The sequence below is a fragment of the Dermacentor silvarum genome, chromosome 5 (genome assembly GCF_013339745.2).
Source record: "Dermacentor silvarum isolate Dsil-2018 chromosome 5, BIME_Dsil_1.4, whole genome shotgun sequence".
NCBI classification, from domain to species: Eukaryota; Metazoa; Arthropoda; class Arachnida; order Ixodida; family Ixodidae; genus Dermacentor; species Dermacentor silvarum.
The window spans coordinates 34,667,966-34,684,693 of NC_051158.1; the positions used below are offsets into that span (position 1 = coordinate 34,667,966).

General features: G+C 46.3%; 1 protein-coding gene across 1 annotated transcript; it reads right to left on the reverse strand.

Moving 5' to 3' along the window:
- Positions 1–4,742: 4,742 nt before the first annotated feature.
- LOC125945673 (merozoite surface protein 1-like) lies at positions 4,743–10,915 on the reverse strand. Its single transcript, XM_049667897.1, has 3 exons — positions 10,890–10,915; positions 8,154–8,275; positions 4,743–4,963 (listed from the first exon to the last, which is right to left on the reverse strand). Exons 1-3 carry the CDS (start codon positions 10,913–10,915, stop codon positions 4,743–4,745), a joined length of 369 nt encoding a protein of 122 aa, XP_049523854.1.
- Between the last annotated feature and the right edge of the window lie 5,813 nt (positions 10,916–16,728).

A 16,728-nucleotide genomic window follows, 5' to 3' on the forward strand; every position in this document is an offset into this window, starting at 1 on the left:
GTGCAAGTACAGAAGTGAGGGGAAAAAACTCCAAGGCCAGTCGCGTCCGCAGACTAAACTCAGCGTGCCTTCATCCGCGGCACTCTTAGCACAACAGCGCACTCAGGCCTGCTCACCGATGCAGTGGTCGGCGAGTGCTGCACGGCTTCCAGGGAACTACATGCTGCCCCGGAATATCCATCAATAATTATTCGCGATACACAAAGCTCGCAACCGACGCGCACTCAACGTCGGCGCAGCTACACAAATCAACCGGCGAAAGCCCCGGCACCATTTCAAAACATTTCCATCCACGTGCGGCAGAGGGCAGCACATGGAAATGAAAACGGCAGATTTTTGCTTCGAATCGCACTAACACCCCAAATTATGTAGATCTTTCAAGCGTAATGTTCAACGTGTTCCAACGAAGAAAAATCCGGACAGTCGTTCTGGCTAGCAAACATATTTCTACTGACAGCGCCAGAAAAATGGCCCGAATCCTAGGGCGACTATCGTTGTCTGGAATGTTGGAACACAGTGGCAGCAGGGCGTGTTAAAAGGAAGTGCATTCGAGATTGTTGCTCTAGGCCACACTCACGTTTACGGGTTGGTCCTGTGTACGGTTTTTTGGTCGGCGCTGTGGTAGCTGCACAGAAGAAGAGCGGACACGGACAGTATAAGACATGGACATCGCAGACGCATTAAACAAGAAAGATTCACGGGTACATCCAGTCACCACAGCCACAGTCATCCGAAGAACAGCGCAGGATTTAGCTCTCTTCCACTCACTATTACAGCACTAAAAGAGGCTCAAATATGCGGCGCCTCATAATTACAGAAAATTAACAAGAAACCACGCTCCAAGCTGCAACGAACTCCACAACACGCAACGCTGCTACCATATGGCGCCGAGCCTAAACGCACTGTCTTGGTGAAACACGATCGACTACATGCCCGGAAAATATGACTCCCGTAAATGGACACCCGGCGGTGGATACCTGAATACACCCCCATACACTGTTTGACTGTCCAGGTACTGCACGCACTCAACCTAAACGTCACACCCGGCGGTGGATACCTCAGTACACCCCATAAACTGTTTGATTGTCTAGGCACTGCACACACTCCAACCTAGACGTAAGACACCACTGAGTGACCGAACACAAGCCAATGCGGCCGCGTTCGCGAGGTTTACCACGCCCCTTCGGTTCATCGTGCTAAAGTAACGGAGCAGTACTAAACAAGAGGTGACGTCATAGACGTCGCAGCCTCATCCCACTCACCCCTAGTGACCTAGGAAGGGGCTGAATTCTAACGTCCATCCATCGATCCATCAATTAATCAATCAATAAATCCACATACCCATTTAGTTACGTGTCTTGTCTTTGTTGAATCAAGCCCGTACGTTTCTGGCGAAATTCCTAATCTCCGCTCTCTCAATAATCATCTGCCGTCCTTGATTTCGTTGATCGTCGTTTAGACCATAAGCATGGGAGCGCTTAACGATCGGTTCAAGCGCACCAAATAGGCGTGACGCTAGTGCATTCGTAGAGCACTCAATGTTGGGTCATTGATGTCACTCACCCATCATGTGCTACACTCTACTGACAGACCGCAAATCAATGCGCAGGCACCCAGGGCAGTGTTCAGGGTCACTTCCAGAAGCCATGCGGCAGTGACAGTAGCAGACGGCGCACAAGCGCGAAGAGCGAGTGCAACAGCATATTTTACGGGCTTTCTCAAAGGCTTGGAACATTACGGCATGCAGAACTCATCTCACGATCACTCTCTACGGTAATGCGATTAGCATTCGGCTAATCGAGCAAGGTAGCGACGCATCGCACTTTTAAAACCATGTTATGTAAGCTCTGTAATGGTCATTCTGAGACTTCCGTTGCTTTGGCTATATGCGATATACTCCCGTATCGTCGCACTTCGCACATTGCACTCGCTTGCCAAGGTCGTCCATGAGCATGCCGACAAGACGACGACCGTATAACGCTGACGCAGTGACGACGATATATATTGACGAAGTAACGACCTCGATGGCAGGGGAAAAAAAAAGGTGGCACGACGCCAATGGCATGACCACAATGAGGTGATGACTTTCAAATGCTGACAGTGGTAAACGACGACAGTGTGTTACGTCATGACGATAACGGGATTACGACGAGTGTACAACGATGATGGCGTCACGAAGACGTCATCACGGGAACCGGATGACAATGCTGGAATGACGACGGTCACGACGACAACCGCAAGACGATGACGCTATGACAACGAATTCACCCGCCGCGGTGGCTCAGTTAGCTAAGGTGTTTCGCTGCTGAGCACGAGGTCGCGGGATCGAATCCCGGCCGCGGCGGCCGCATTTCGATGGAGGCGATATCCAAAAGCGCCCGTGTACTTGCGTTGTAGTGCAGGTTAAAGAAACCCTGGTGGTCAAACCTCTTAATCCGGAGCCCTCCACTACAGCGTTGCCTCATAATCGGAACTGGTTTTGGCAAGGAAAACCGCAGAAAGACGAAGACAACGAATTCATGACGACAAATGTATGACAAAAGTCAGATCACGAACCTGGAATGACGACGATAGAACGACCACGACATCATCACAACCACGACGCCGAAGCTGGTAGACAAATTGGGCATTTGGTCGGCGTAGGAGGATAGATAGATAGATAGATAGATAGATAGATAGATAGATAGATAGATAGATAGATAGATAGATAGATAGATAGATAGATAGATAGATAGATAGATAGATAGATAGATAGATAGATAGATAGATAGATAGATAGATAGATAGATAGATAGATAGATAGATAGATAGGCGAAATACGGTCGAAGTGGGCAAAAATACTAATCGCCTAAAAATCTCTTATGTAGCACGTATTGAGAAACGGATAGCTGGATCAGGACTTTTCCAGGGTTGTCGACAATTTTCTCATTCACAACTTAGTTCTGAACATAATGTTTGAGTCTTTAACTTGTAGTAACTAATTATGTAATTAGGCGAAATAGAAAAACCGTCTACCTTACCCCAAGCGACGGCAAACAACATTACCTTAGTTCCTTCCAGCTACTTGCATACTTAAATTTTGGGACAAGTTACGTGGCACTGCCCGTACTTGCACACACATTAATTTTATAATCGCGAAAGAAAATAGATGTAAAAATGGGAGATAAAGAAAAAAAAAGTCCCAGGTGTCCTTAGCTATCACGTAAGAGTCGCGAAGGCGAAATTCTTGTAAAGCCTACTGTAATTCACCTTAATCCTCCTTAATCCACCCCAACTGACCTTAAATCAGCCTAATCCACCACCATGAGCCTATATTTATGTCCACTGCATGACGAAGGTCTCTCCCTGCGATCTCCAATTACCCCTGCCTTGAGCTAGCAGATTCCAACTTCCACCTGCACCCGGCGCGCTCCGTTTTTCTGTACCTCACAACGCCACCTTGAAACAGAGATCTACGGATTTCGCCTTAAACAAATCCTGCTGGTCGTCGAATTCGTCCACTTAAGGTGCTCTCCATTAAGTGGGCATGTGTTCACTTACTTGCTATCACGATATTGTTTTTCTCCCTATTTTCTTTATCTCGTTTTATTCGCGGTTATAAAATGCACACGTGGGCACACATTACTCTTGGGAAATAAAAGACAGAAGTCAGCACTTCTATTCTTGTCTTGGTCCTGGTGTGCGCTGTAGTTTCTAGTAACGTGCGACGGAGGACGTCGGCGGGAGCGCACAGCCGGACCCACGTGCCGGGGAGGGCAGGCAACAACGCAACCCTAGCAGACAGCCGAAACTCGCACCAAGACGACGACGACGGCAGACCGCATGTGTAGCATACAATAACATGTGTCGTGTACGACGGAGAGTATAGGAGTACTAAGTTTGGATATACCGAAGCATACTTGAAAACGCTCCAATATTGTGAAGAAATTGAACCGGATATAGCGAATTATTCGCAAACCTTCGGGTAGATATCAACCAGCGGCAAAGCCGACACCTAGGGCTCAGGATGTGTTTGAAACTTCCCTTATAAGCTACACTGCCTTTGATGTTTAAATTCCTCGGATTAAGGTACATCTACGGAAGCATTCTTTGCTTCTAGGCGTGCCGATGTTTCATATCCGCTGCTACATTTGCAACAACAACAAAAAAAGCGTAGCTTGCACTGGAGGCGCAATGCTAAAGAGACAGCAGAGCTGATGGGCACCTAGCTGGTCCTGGCTTTTGGGCTATAGGCTAAGCGCTACCAAGTCACCCCCAGCATTTCCCGGAATTTATGGATCGGAAAGCTGGATCAGGACTTTTCCAAGGTTGTCGACAATTTTCTCATTCACAACTTTGTTCTGAACATAATGTTTGAGTCTTTGATTAACTTGTAGTAATGATCGATCATCGATTACCTTTTCATTGGCTATCGATTGGCTATCGCAAGGTATTGGCCACGTACTTGGGCTAGGGTAAGCACTACCAAGCCGTCCCCAGAATTTTTCAGAATTTATTTATTATTAATCAATTATCGATTAGCTATCGAAGACTGCCTAAGCCTAAGATGTCCCAACCATGCTTAGCCAGATTTAGCCAGGCTCAGCTTCGCCAGTTCACAGAGGCATGTGCTATTGCGCTAGGACCCTTCCTACACTGCCGCCAGGATTGGCCCACATTTTTTGTTTACGACAGACAGATTACGCCCGGCATAAACAGCGCCGCTGTTAAAAAATACGAAGGGAGGGACCGGGTTAAGCGCATTAACCAGCGGCCGTAGAAGACGCACTTGGTTCTGTAATCTTGGTGCTCATAGAAAGCTGGTCTTCGGGGCGGTCGATGTCCTCGCGAGTCTCGTCTGCAGCCACAGTGGTGGTTTTCTTTCGGGAGTGGGTACCGCTCGGCCCAGATGGCCCCGATGGCCCCGATGGCCCAGAGGAACCGTCTTCTCCGGAAGCGGCCGGATCTCCTTCGCCACTTTCGGCTGCGCACGTTAGACAACAGAGAGGACAAAGTTATGAGGATGGAGTATAAAAAAAGACCCTAAAACGTGTCAGGTACATTAGAATTTCGCGTGACAACTGTTACAGTGCGACTATCAGCGCTCGAAAACGTCACGTGCGTGTTTTCACAATGTCCTACAACAAGTGGATCATTGATACAGTTTTAAAGTAAATGAGAGGATGGGGCAGGAGACTCGTTAGGGTCGATGTGAAGGGATATCTTGATATATGTGGACTATTTATGGAATATGTGGAAATGGCTAACTTGCCTCTTTGGGGACGTTATGAGCGGTTTCCCCCAAGGTCTAGGGAAAACCTGAGGAGATGGGATCTTTTATAGTTGTTCTAGCTCGTTATTTGTGTTATAATTTATTATATTTTAGAAATTGTGTTATATTTAGATATAATGGGGACGGCGGATAGGGGAGGGGGAGAGGTGGGTCCATGATATGGGTGACGAGCCCCGAAAAGGTTAAAGTTGATAGGTTACTTATGTGTTTTCAATTTAAGTACTGACTACTCGTTTTTAGGTATTTTCACCCATTGTAGAATACAAAGCTTGCTGTAAGCTCTAAAATGTACTACGCACCTGCTAATTAGCGGTATCTTCAGTGAGCTAAACGGGGCAGGTTGTTTATGTTTCGACGATACAGGTAGCATGTTGGTGGCGTACTATATAAGGTTTAACTGTGTATCTTAATTACAGCCTTTGTCGAAAATACTTATACGAGCGCTCTCGAGCTCTACAAGCGCATATTGGGAACCACGTAGGAACTTTGAATGTCGTGGAAGAACTCGACGTGCCATAAAGGTGACGTGCGGAAAAATAGGGAGCAATTTAGCGGTTATGTAGGGGAGAAGCGTCAAAAGCATCTGTTCATAACAGCTTTCGACAAAGATTTATCGGGTACTTGCTAGAAAAAAAAGGCGTTTTGTGGCCTTCACCTGAAGTGTATCGGGAGCATTCGGTGTAACTGGACGACATGGTAGCGTCATTGTCACATAAGTTTAACTCTTTCAGCTTAATTATGTGCGCCGCAAATAATGACTAAATCCACATAGATACGTTTTTGTTTCTGACTCCGTGCATAATACTAGACGCCTAGTAGGTTACCTCGGTGTCCTCGGAGAACTGGAAACAACAGCGACTTTTCATTTTGTTTAAATACGGGGCCGTTGTGTCTTTTATGGATGCCAAGTTTAATGTGTGTGGACTTAGATTAATTACGACATTACACAAACATTTCATGCATGTTTCCCTAATGCGCTGCGAAAACGATACGTGACACTGAGTTTCATTTTGCCCGAAGTGGGTGCCTCTCATGAGTCATAAGCGGACAAAATTTCGAAGTACGCTTTCATTAAAGCGAACTGCAATTTTTAATGCAACTGCTCGAAAGTTACGGAACGGCTTCACTTTAAATTGGGCAGTGGTACTGGCAAGACTGCTCGAGTCTCGTGTAACTTTTTTTTTTTTATGCGGTAGCATTTTTAGGGTACTTCATGCATATTCCAGGGGCTTTGTATGCTTGTACGTCTGTATACACAGGGTGTTTCACGCAACATGAACCAAGGGCTTAAAAAGGTATTTACCAGCAGCTGAATGAAACCAACGACATATAGTTTGCCGTCATGTGGCGCTTCTCAGAGTATTTTTTTATATTCCGCTTAACTAGTTAATTAACTAAGATCAATTATGTATTTTTTTTAATATTCACATTAGGGCCAAGTGCGTTTCGTTACGTTGTAGAGGGGGATTCAGAAACGACCGCTCCAATCTTTTGTGGCAACGTACCTGCATACGTGATGATTTATTTTTATTTTTTGGCGTTTAAGGCAAGCCCGCGAAATATGAAATAAGATCACGTGACTTCGCTCATGCGCTATCGTATTGCAGCGCTCTCAACCGCGCTTCGAGCGAACGAACCGTGGCCCTCGTACACCTTGTATAACCGTTTTCCCCGCCTAAATGGGTCACTGGGTACTCCGTGGTCGAAATGGTTTGCGCTTCTGGCTACTTTGTCGATGTAACAGGGTTCGAAACCCACCGTCGGACCAACTTGGGTCAGTGTACTTGGCAATCTGTAGTACATGCGTGCCGCTCTTCAACGAGCCTCTTTTCACGCTGACATGGTTCACTGTAGACGCAGGACTCCATGGGTAGGCATCGCTGTTCGAAGAAACGGCGTGACGTCGAGCGTTGGATATGTGCCTCTCGGTTTGTGCTGGTCCTCAATGGACCTCTTTGACGCCAACTCGGGTAACTAGGTAGGTTCCACCGGGAATGTGCCGCTCAACGACGACGAGAAAGACCCCTTACATTTCTCGGATGCCGAGCGGAATCGAACCCACGTCACGAGGGTTCCTCAACAGCAACCCGGCGTGATTAGCAGGCTGCGCCACAACTGATTCAGTGCTGAACGCATTGCACTCGACAGCCATCCTGAGATGACTGCAGCCCCATGCGGTCACCCCTCGACCATGAAACCACTCGGTGACCCAGGTAAGTGCGAAAAGCTTCGATGCAAACATGCACGGACACATAGGTGTAAGCATTAATAGCCCCCGGAGAGTGCGCGAGGTACATTAAGTGTGCTAACACATTAAAACAATTTCACCCTTCGTGGGGTTAGTCGTGTCACGACCCGCGTCCAGCAAATTGTCAGGAATTTCTCACCTTTACCAGAGTTGACAAATGTACCGTCACCCGCAAAAGTTTATGGGATGCAGTATCTGCCAAGAAGCTGAATTCTCGCGAAGCGTGGTCACACAGCCTCAAATTAAATCTTCCCGCATGTATAGTCACCTTCGCCACCTACACAGCGATTCATTAAATTTGAAGTACCTTGCCTTCACAGTGGAGTAATTAACACTTGCAAGGGAAACCGTATCCCGTGAACGTTTGCGGTTGACTGTACGTACAGGTCCCTTTTACGAACACCCACAACTGTGCAGTGAATCCTTGTGCTCATTCGTCTTGCGTACATCTCCTGCATACCTTACACTTTTCTACGTTTCTTTTTTTTTTGTCGCTTTTATTCCCCTGGGAAATTTCTGACTAACCTCCTTGCCTATCACTATGTCTTTCTATTTTACGAGACGTCCGTACAGAAATTCGCGAGAAATTTTTGGCAACGCCGTTCTCCTTCCGTTCTCAGGCGACACACTCACCTGCTCCGACGTCACGTGAGAAAATCAAGATGGCGGCGGCGAACAGCACAAGCAGGACGAGTAGGCAGAACATGGTGATGAGCCAACTGCCTCCGCTGCTCTGCGCCGCACCGCTCGTGCCCCTGCACGTGACCGCGCATGGAGTTGACTCTTGCAGCTGACTTTCTATACGTATTGTGCAGCCGCGATGAAATAAACCGGGTGTTAAAAATTAAGCTTTACGGAATTTTTAAAAATCACTTGTGGCAGGTAGCATAATTCTTCTCTTTGAGCTGGGTTATTCGAACAGGCGGACATTAGTAGCACGAGACATCGAAGCGCATATTCAACTAATTAACACAAATTGCCTAATTCACTTCTTAGTTAATTACTTTACGACACATATTGCAATTTACGAATTGTAGCCGGCGACCTTGTGAGGCGCATCCACTTGGAATGAATTTCCGGGATGACACCAGTTTGGAGATATGCGCCGTCGCCGTCAAACTCGCCGTAAGAATGCACTGTTTTCCACTTACTCTTTTACCAAAATGCTGTTTTATACATTGAAGCACAAAATTAACTGGAACGCCTAAGTATTTCGTCCAACACTTTGCGCAATAATATCTCGAAACTCGTGTTCACCCTGGAAATTCATTTCGAGTAGATGCGTATTGCTAACTCACCGGCTACAATTCAGAAATTGCTATATGTGTCGTAAAGTAACTAACTAAGAAGTTCATTAGTCATTTTTCTTAATTAGTTGAATATGTGTTTCGATTTCTCGTGCTACTAATGTACGCCTCTTCGAATAACCCAGCTCAACGATAAGAGTTATGCTACCTGCCACATTAAAAATTCCGCAAAAGCTTAATTTTGAGCACCCGGTATAACGGTTCATGTTTTCTTGTGAAAAATACAATTTAATTATTGACTGCTGCAAGCGACAGCAGGGGCTAACTAATGCCTTACGATGTTTCTATGGCAAATCTGAGCTGCAGTTTTTCAGTTCTACGTTACATGCAAACGCGCCCAGGAAATTCGGGTTTTTCGCGGAACCATTTGTCCTTACAATTTTGATCATTCGTGCACGCAAGCTTGCGTTCATTTCTGTGCGGAATACCGGCACAAAACGAAAAAATGTGGTTGATCCCTCTTATATAGGAATCGGTATAGAACACGAAAGTGAAACGTGTCTTCACAGAAGTAGTGTAATGTTTATTGCACATTGATATATAATGTCTATTGGTGTTTTGTGGCTAAAGCGCCCTTAGGCGTTGATGCACCCACGCTGACGCCTGGTGGCACGTCTCCTCCATCACGACTACCAACGTCGATGACCATGAGCAACCGTCGTGCATATGGAAGCTGCACTACGCTGCACACGCTAGCACAACGCCAAAGACGTAGCACGTAACTGACACACTAATACAACGCGCAAGACAAAGCACGTAACTGAATCGTCACCGAGTCAAATCAGCGCGTACAGCGCGTCGTAATTGCAGCCTCCGCGATCAACTTCAGAAACATTTTCAGAGCTAATTGCGGAGGCCACGCTCCGCTGTGCTGAGTACGGTGAACGCCACCTAGGTGGCGTTGGTAGTGCTTCTTGATGCCAGCGTCCCTTCGATCGAATGCTGGCATCGAGGCGTCGTAGTGCTGAGACCACCGAAGCGTTCACTGTCGGTGCGCGTTAGTGTCATAATGCAGTACTTCTCTTTTCTGCTCGTAGGCGGCGGCACCGCCCCGAGCAAGAGCGCGGGTACACGGAGGAGTGTTAGATATATAAGGCGCGTCTGTGTAGCTCTCTGCAAATGCGTTTGTGGCGCAATGGGTTAAACGCTCGGCGATCTATCGTCGCGGACCGAGAGGTCGTGGGTTCGATTTCCTAATTTTGCATGTTTGTGGAACTTTTTCTTCTGGTTTCTTTCTTTGTATTATGTTCGTGTACATTGTAAGCTGACGTATTTCCGTGACGGAAATACGTCAGTGAAGTCTTGGTGGACCCCGGCATAAAACACTTTCGTGTTAAAAAAAATGAAAAGGCTATAGGGATGGCTTCAAACAAGCAAGGATAGCAAGAAACAAGCAGACAGTATTGGGTTGCTTCGGCTGGCGTGTGCCTAGACCGAAGGCGATAGCCTTACAGCCTCCCTCTTGCGACATAGTTCACTTTCCTTTTTTTTCCCCTTTTGAACCTGTGCCTGTATCTTTTATATTCCTGCGCATATATACATAGATCCATAACTAGCATTTGGCACAATATCTACGTGTCCAGTGCATTAGGAGCCCGTTAAAGATCCCCTGGTGATCAAAGTAAATCTGGAGTCCCATACTACGGCATGCCTCATAATCAAATCGTGGTTTTGACACCTAAACTCCCATAAGTCAATTCAATTCAAAGTATCTAGGCGTCAAATACTGGCGATACTGCATTACAACTGCGAAACCTTCGGCCAAGTATGATTGTTTGCCGATAGGTGTCAATCGCTACGCACTTATTCGTTGGCTCTGTTATAAGCGTTCTGTGCCCATTTCCTCAGGGTGCATGCCTGTGCTACATTGGTCGTTTCTTTCAACGTACATTTCCTTTGTCGCAAAGCGTGAGCGCAGCAGCGGAGCGCTGCTGCCGCGACCGTTCCATCTTCTTAAAGAGCACGCAGTGCTAAGGGACGATGGGTCACATTAGAACCCACCGCGACGTGATCAGGTTCCGAGCCGACTTTGGTAGCCTTTTAGTTTTGTTATGTTTCGCACCATTCTAGTTTCTTTCCTTTGTCCATGGCGCCTACAATATTATACTACCCTCGAGAAATCTACAGAGTGGGAAAAGGAGGAGGGGGTGTTCAATAATTCATGTACTACATCAGCTTTAGAAAGGATATTTTTTCGCAAGGCGATCACGTTATTCCTTATTATCGTCTCCTGAAAGCTTTAAATACTTTAACCTTTTGTTCCTGCAGTGCACCTCATCGAAAAAAAAAAATCCACGGCTACCTCGAATAGGGTGGCCGCCGACTTTCGGGCGTTATCATATTGGTCGCTGCAATAAAGTTTATTCACTCACTTTGATCACCAATCAGGTCATCACAGCTTCCCCGACGACTTCCGTCATTTGAAAACAGTCCTCTGTGGAGGGTTAGTTTCAAACCCGGGGATAAGAAAATTATCGGAGGAATTTAGGCGAGGTCAACGTTCTCGGATACCTTCTCGTGATCGATGACACGTGGATCAGATAAACTGACTGGCGTGAGCTGGCGCGCTGTCGTCATGCATCCAGCTTCTGTCAGTTTCCTTTTTATGAATATTCGCGCAACTGAGATTACGGAAAGGGCCAAATTACCAAATAATCGGTATTGCCTAATCTGCCTGTCTTCCAAAATGAAACTTGCGGGCTCGTCAGATGCAATATTGAACACCCCTCGTACGAGGATTTGTTTTCTTACTGTTCGATTCCTGTAGATTACGGCCTGTCATAAATGCACAGGAGCAATAATATAGTCATCTTTCGCCATGTATCCTTACTCTCCTATTAAATATCATGAGTTCTGCGTTACAGCAACCTCTAAGTATTCTTGACTATTCCGTGCATTTTCGTTAAGTCCATTTGTTTCGTTTAAAACACGATCACTGGGCATTCGTGTGCATTAAGAATTTCGCAAATATATTACACTTCAAGTGTACTTACTTGTCATCAGCTGTCACATACAAAAAAATGCAACCAAGTTTCCGGTGAGTCATGAGCTGGATGGTCCTCTACAATGTAATCAGATCGTCGTTAAGTGCGGCAGTCGTAGAGGGCAAGAAAAAAAAAAACTCGCTTAGAATTCCTATCATGCCCACATGACCCTCAACTTTTCGTGATAACTTATAGCATGATTTTTTGGGGATGGCTGTTTCCGTATTGCGTAAGTCGGGAAAGACCCAAAATTTCATGTAGTACAGTGGCATAATTTATCAAACGCAAAAAATGAATTCTGCCGAGGTAAGTAATCGCAACACACCGATTCAAAAGTTATTCTGTCCTAACATGAACATGCAAAGGGGACACAGAGCCCCACAGAGTACGGAAATATACTTACTTCCGCTGGGCTCCACTGAAACATGGCAAATGAAAACCCCATCATGAATGAAGAAAATAGACACCGAAGACAAGGAAAGCACGGGCTAAATTAACTCTCTTTACTAACTAAAGTGCAGAGCTAGTGATAAGGCTCCGCCGAAGGATCGACCAACTTTGCGAAATTTTCGATTATTCCTTTAATCGTGATGAGTTTTTGATTGCCATTATTCAGCTGGCGCTGCATAAGGAAAATCAGCCAGTCTTAATCGTCATGATGCCCACTTACCCAAAGGAAGAGCAAAGAAGAAAACGGGACAGATCTAGCCATAATGCTGCGACTTGTATGGCGCCTGTGGGTCTCTCAGGACAATAACCCCTCAAGGACACGCTTATTGTCTTCGCCCATTGTCGCAGAGGACGAGAGTACGCCATATAACGTGTTCTTTATTTTTTTTTTCTTTCTATCGCATCTCATGCCATCATATCTAGCCAAGCTAGAGCAATGAACTGTACATTTACATACAGCAGCCGTATGCTGTAAAATACCAGCGTACTTACTCTGGGAGCGTTCCATGGTATCTGAAAAAAAATAGAGAAAATCAAACTTATTAACGCGCATGAGGTACAACGTTTTAAATCTGATACAGCGATAAGGTTGAGGCTAAAGTATAGTTAAAATTTCTAAGTTCAGTAACCGGCAGGGAGCTACGTCCGATAACACGGCAAGAAAAATATTCATCAAGTTCTGTGCGAGTAATTTTTACTGTAATAATGAGAGCAGCCCCAGGACGACGCTACGTGTGTGCAACAACTACGGATAATATTTTCTCGGACGCTAACTTTCGGGGATCACCCGCCGTGGTAGCGTAGCAGCTAAGGCGTTGGGCTGCTAAGCCCGGGGGATCGAATGCCGGCCGCGGCGGCCACATTTCGATGGGGGCGACATGCAAAAACCCCCCGCGTGCCATCATGCATCGGGTGCATGTTACAGAAACCCTACGTGGTCCAAACCAATCCGGAGTCTCCCACTACGGCGTACCCTATAATCATCAGTTTTTGGCACTGAAAGACTAAGAATTTAATTTCTATTTTTTTTTTTGGGGGGGGGGGGGGATAGTTTCACCCTCGCGAGCCTTCGTACGACTAAGCGGGATGCGTGGGCTTCTGCGCGCGACGGCGCTCCAGGCAAAATACTGAGCGCGCTGTCTTGCCACCACTGCGTCAGGAACGCTGTCGCCCGTCGACACTAGCATGCGGTGCAAGCCCCGTGAAACCTCGCGAAAGTGAAACAATTTCCGAAAGTGATCGCCCGAGAATAGCGTCCCGTATGATGCGTACAACAAAAATGTGAACATAAATGTGTCAACGGCCAACTCGGTAAGCTCGGTACCGGGGGAAATCTTACGCGGACTCGGTTAAATAGATACTAAAGAGAGACACGTAGACAGTTTAGACTGGCAAAGTACTCTTTCAAAACTAGATTTATTAATACTGGGTTGATTATTCGAAAAGCGAAGGAAGGCCAAAGTTCAATGTGTGTGTGTGTGTGTGTGTGTGTGTGTGTGTGTGTGTGTGTGTGTGTGTGTGTGGTGTGTGTGTGTGTGTGTGTGTTGTGTGTGTGTGTGTGTGTGTGTGTGTGTGTGTGTGTGTGTGTGTGTGTGTGTGTGTGTGTGTGTGTGTGTGTGTGTGTGTGTGTGTGTGTGTGTGTGTGGTGTGTGTGTGTGTGTGTGTGTGTGTGTGTGGTGTGTGTGTGTGTGTGTGTGTGTGTGTGTGTGTGTGTGTGTGTGTGTGTGTGTGTGTGTGTGTGTGTGTGTGTGTGTGTGTGTGTGTGTGTGTGTGTGTGTGTGTGTGTGTGTGTGTGTGTGTGTGTGTGTGTGTGTGTGTGTGTGTGTGTGTGTGTGTGTGTGTGTGTGTGTGTGTGTGTGTGTGTGGTGTGTGTGTGTGTGTGTGTGTGTGTGTGTGTGTGTGTGTGTGTGTGTGTGTGTGTGGTGTGTGTGTGTGTGTGTGTGTGTGTGGTGTGTGTGTGTGTGTGTGTGTGTGTGTGTGTGTGTGTGTGTGTGTGTGTGTGTGTGTGTGTGTGTGTGTGTTTTGGATTTCGAGTCCAAGTTTTAGCACCGGTTCGTCATTTGACATCACAAATTTTAAAACGTTTTTTCGCACTTAGCCCTCGTTAGCTCAATGAAGGTTCGTAAAACGTGGGAACTTCAATCTTTGCCTGCTCTAGAGTGCAATGTAGTTCATTTTCACCTATAAACAATTAAAGCTTTTTTTTAATTATGGGGTTTAAGGTGCCAAAACGGCGATCTTATTATAAGGCACGCCGTAGCGGGGAACTCCGGAAATTTGGACCACCTGCGGTTCTTTAATCTGCCCCTAAATCTAAGCACACGGGTGTTTTCGCATTTCGCCCCCATCGAAATGCGGCCCGCCGTGGCAGGGATTCGATCCCGCGACCTCGTGCTTAGGCAGTCCAACACCATAGCCTCTAAGCAACCACGGCGGGTCGATAAACAATTAATTGGACCCTAACAGACGCCGTCGAAACCTATGACGTCACTGAGATTTTTTACAGGAACCTTAAGCGGACACTTAAGAGAAAGTAAGAAACAGTTTAAAGTGATAAAATATCCTTTAAAAGCCGATTCTACTAAGTTTCGCATTATATTTTCTATTGAAGAAAGAATGAAACTCAAGGTTTTATTTTTAAATCTCGCGCTGAAACCTCAGCTACGGTACGTCAGTGTGTCGTCACGGTCGCTGTGGGCGCCGCCTAAAGTTCACCAAACATCGTCGAGTTCAGTCTCTGGTAATTCGCAATGCATTGCAGCGGGCGTTTGCCCTGAAAAGCTAAACTGGGCACGAGCAGACGGCGTCGAAATGCATGGCTTGACGGCTTTGCTGGTGCGGGAACTTCCCGAGGGTGTCGCCACAGAGCCTCATACAATTACTAGAGGGCGTTTGTGGCTACGGTACCTGCAAGCAGGGCAGTTCAGCCGGCATGGAAATGCCCTTCTGGCTTGAAATGGCTTCGTGACTATGCAAAGTGATCATTCTTAAGAAGGTACTGCGTGTTATATATACCCAAATGAACGTCATTGAAACTGTCCGACGGCAGGATTCGGACATAGGACCTCTAGCAAAGAAGCCGACAATGAAACCGTTACGCCAGGGCCTCGATGGACAAGCGGATCTACTGCAATTAGTAGCTATTGTGCGCGCTTGCAGTATCTTATTAGCCTCTCCAATTAAAATAAGTATAAACTGCCTTGAAATTTGACCCAATTGAGGCCCAAATAAACCGTAATAAACGAAGCCACGAGAACGTCTCAATCCACAAGCACGAAGATCAGGCAAATCCATATATGTACTACGCATCATTCCCATGGTGGCTGACCGATCGTAGCGCCACAGTTCCCTCTAGTGATTACTGTATAGGAAACTGAAGGGTGTCGCCACCCGTATTTTGTTGTTGAGTCACTTTGGCTTTTATAAAGCTTCTCACGGTAAGCGTGACCTTGTTGGTATGTAAGCAAAAGGGTATTTTACCAAGTCTGCGTGATATTGCGTGCACAATAATGTATAAGTATGGGATATGTGTGTATCTATGCCGTATATGCAAAGCAGATGCTATACTATTCAACCGTCAAAGTTGCTAAAACCAGTCTTACATTATTGTTCACTGGATTATTGCTCAGAATTTTTTTTGTACAATTACAGCATGCAAACCACAAAAAAGGGACAGGAGGGCATGAAACATTGCATCCACAGCGCATGCCTTTTATCGCAACTCTTATCAGACTACTGGAAAGTTCGAAACCATATTGGTGCTCACAAGCTGGAAGTCATGTACTTTCAGTGGAGCGTAGTGGCACCTATGCGATGCCGCTTCCGGCCCTACAAGCCGTGTTCAAGCATTCATTTAAGGGTGCCGAGAAATTTTGTCACACCCGCGTATGGTTGCGTCCGCACAGTCTAAGAATTAACACCGCCCAAGGAGGAGCTCAAGCGCAAGGCCTTTCGAGAGAAAGCGCCCACTTTTCGCGGCATTTCTGGCTCTTCTCATCGTAAGAGTAGCTTTTATGGCATCCTGGAAGGGTAATTTACAAATGCAGGTGAAATCATTTTTTTCTTTACTGTCCCTTTAAACACATATGTGGCGGGAAATGTATCAAAGGCCCAGTTTGCACTAAAGATAGATAAAGGTTTTCCGTTATTCTTTAGGTTTCGTCCCCATGCCTTAGTACTGGCATTGTATATAAGGTATACTCTTCAATTTAAACGTACCGGTAAGCTGTTGCTCGTTATAACGCCGGCGACGCGCGCTACTGTTCAGGACGTGTTTTGGGGCTAGTTGTTTCTTCATCATCAAGTAATAGTGTCTGTCTCGTTACTCGTCGTTTGGTCCCGTGTATATTCTGGCGCTGTCTATTACTTGATGACGCTCCTGTTCGTTATAATTCATCTGCCTACTCCCTTATCACTATCACGGACCCCGGGCGACAACTAGACCTTGTTAAACGTGCTCTTTTTTTT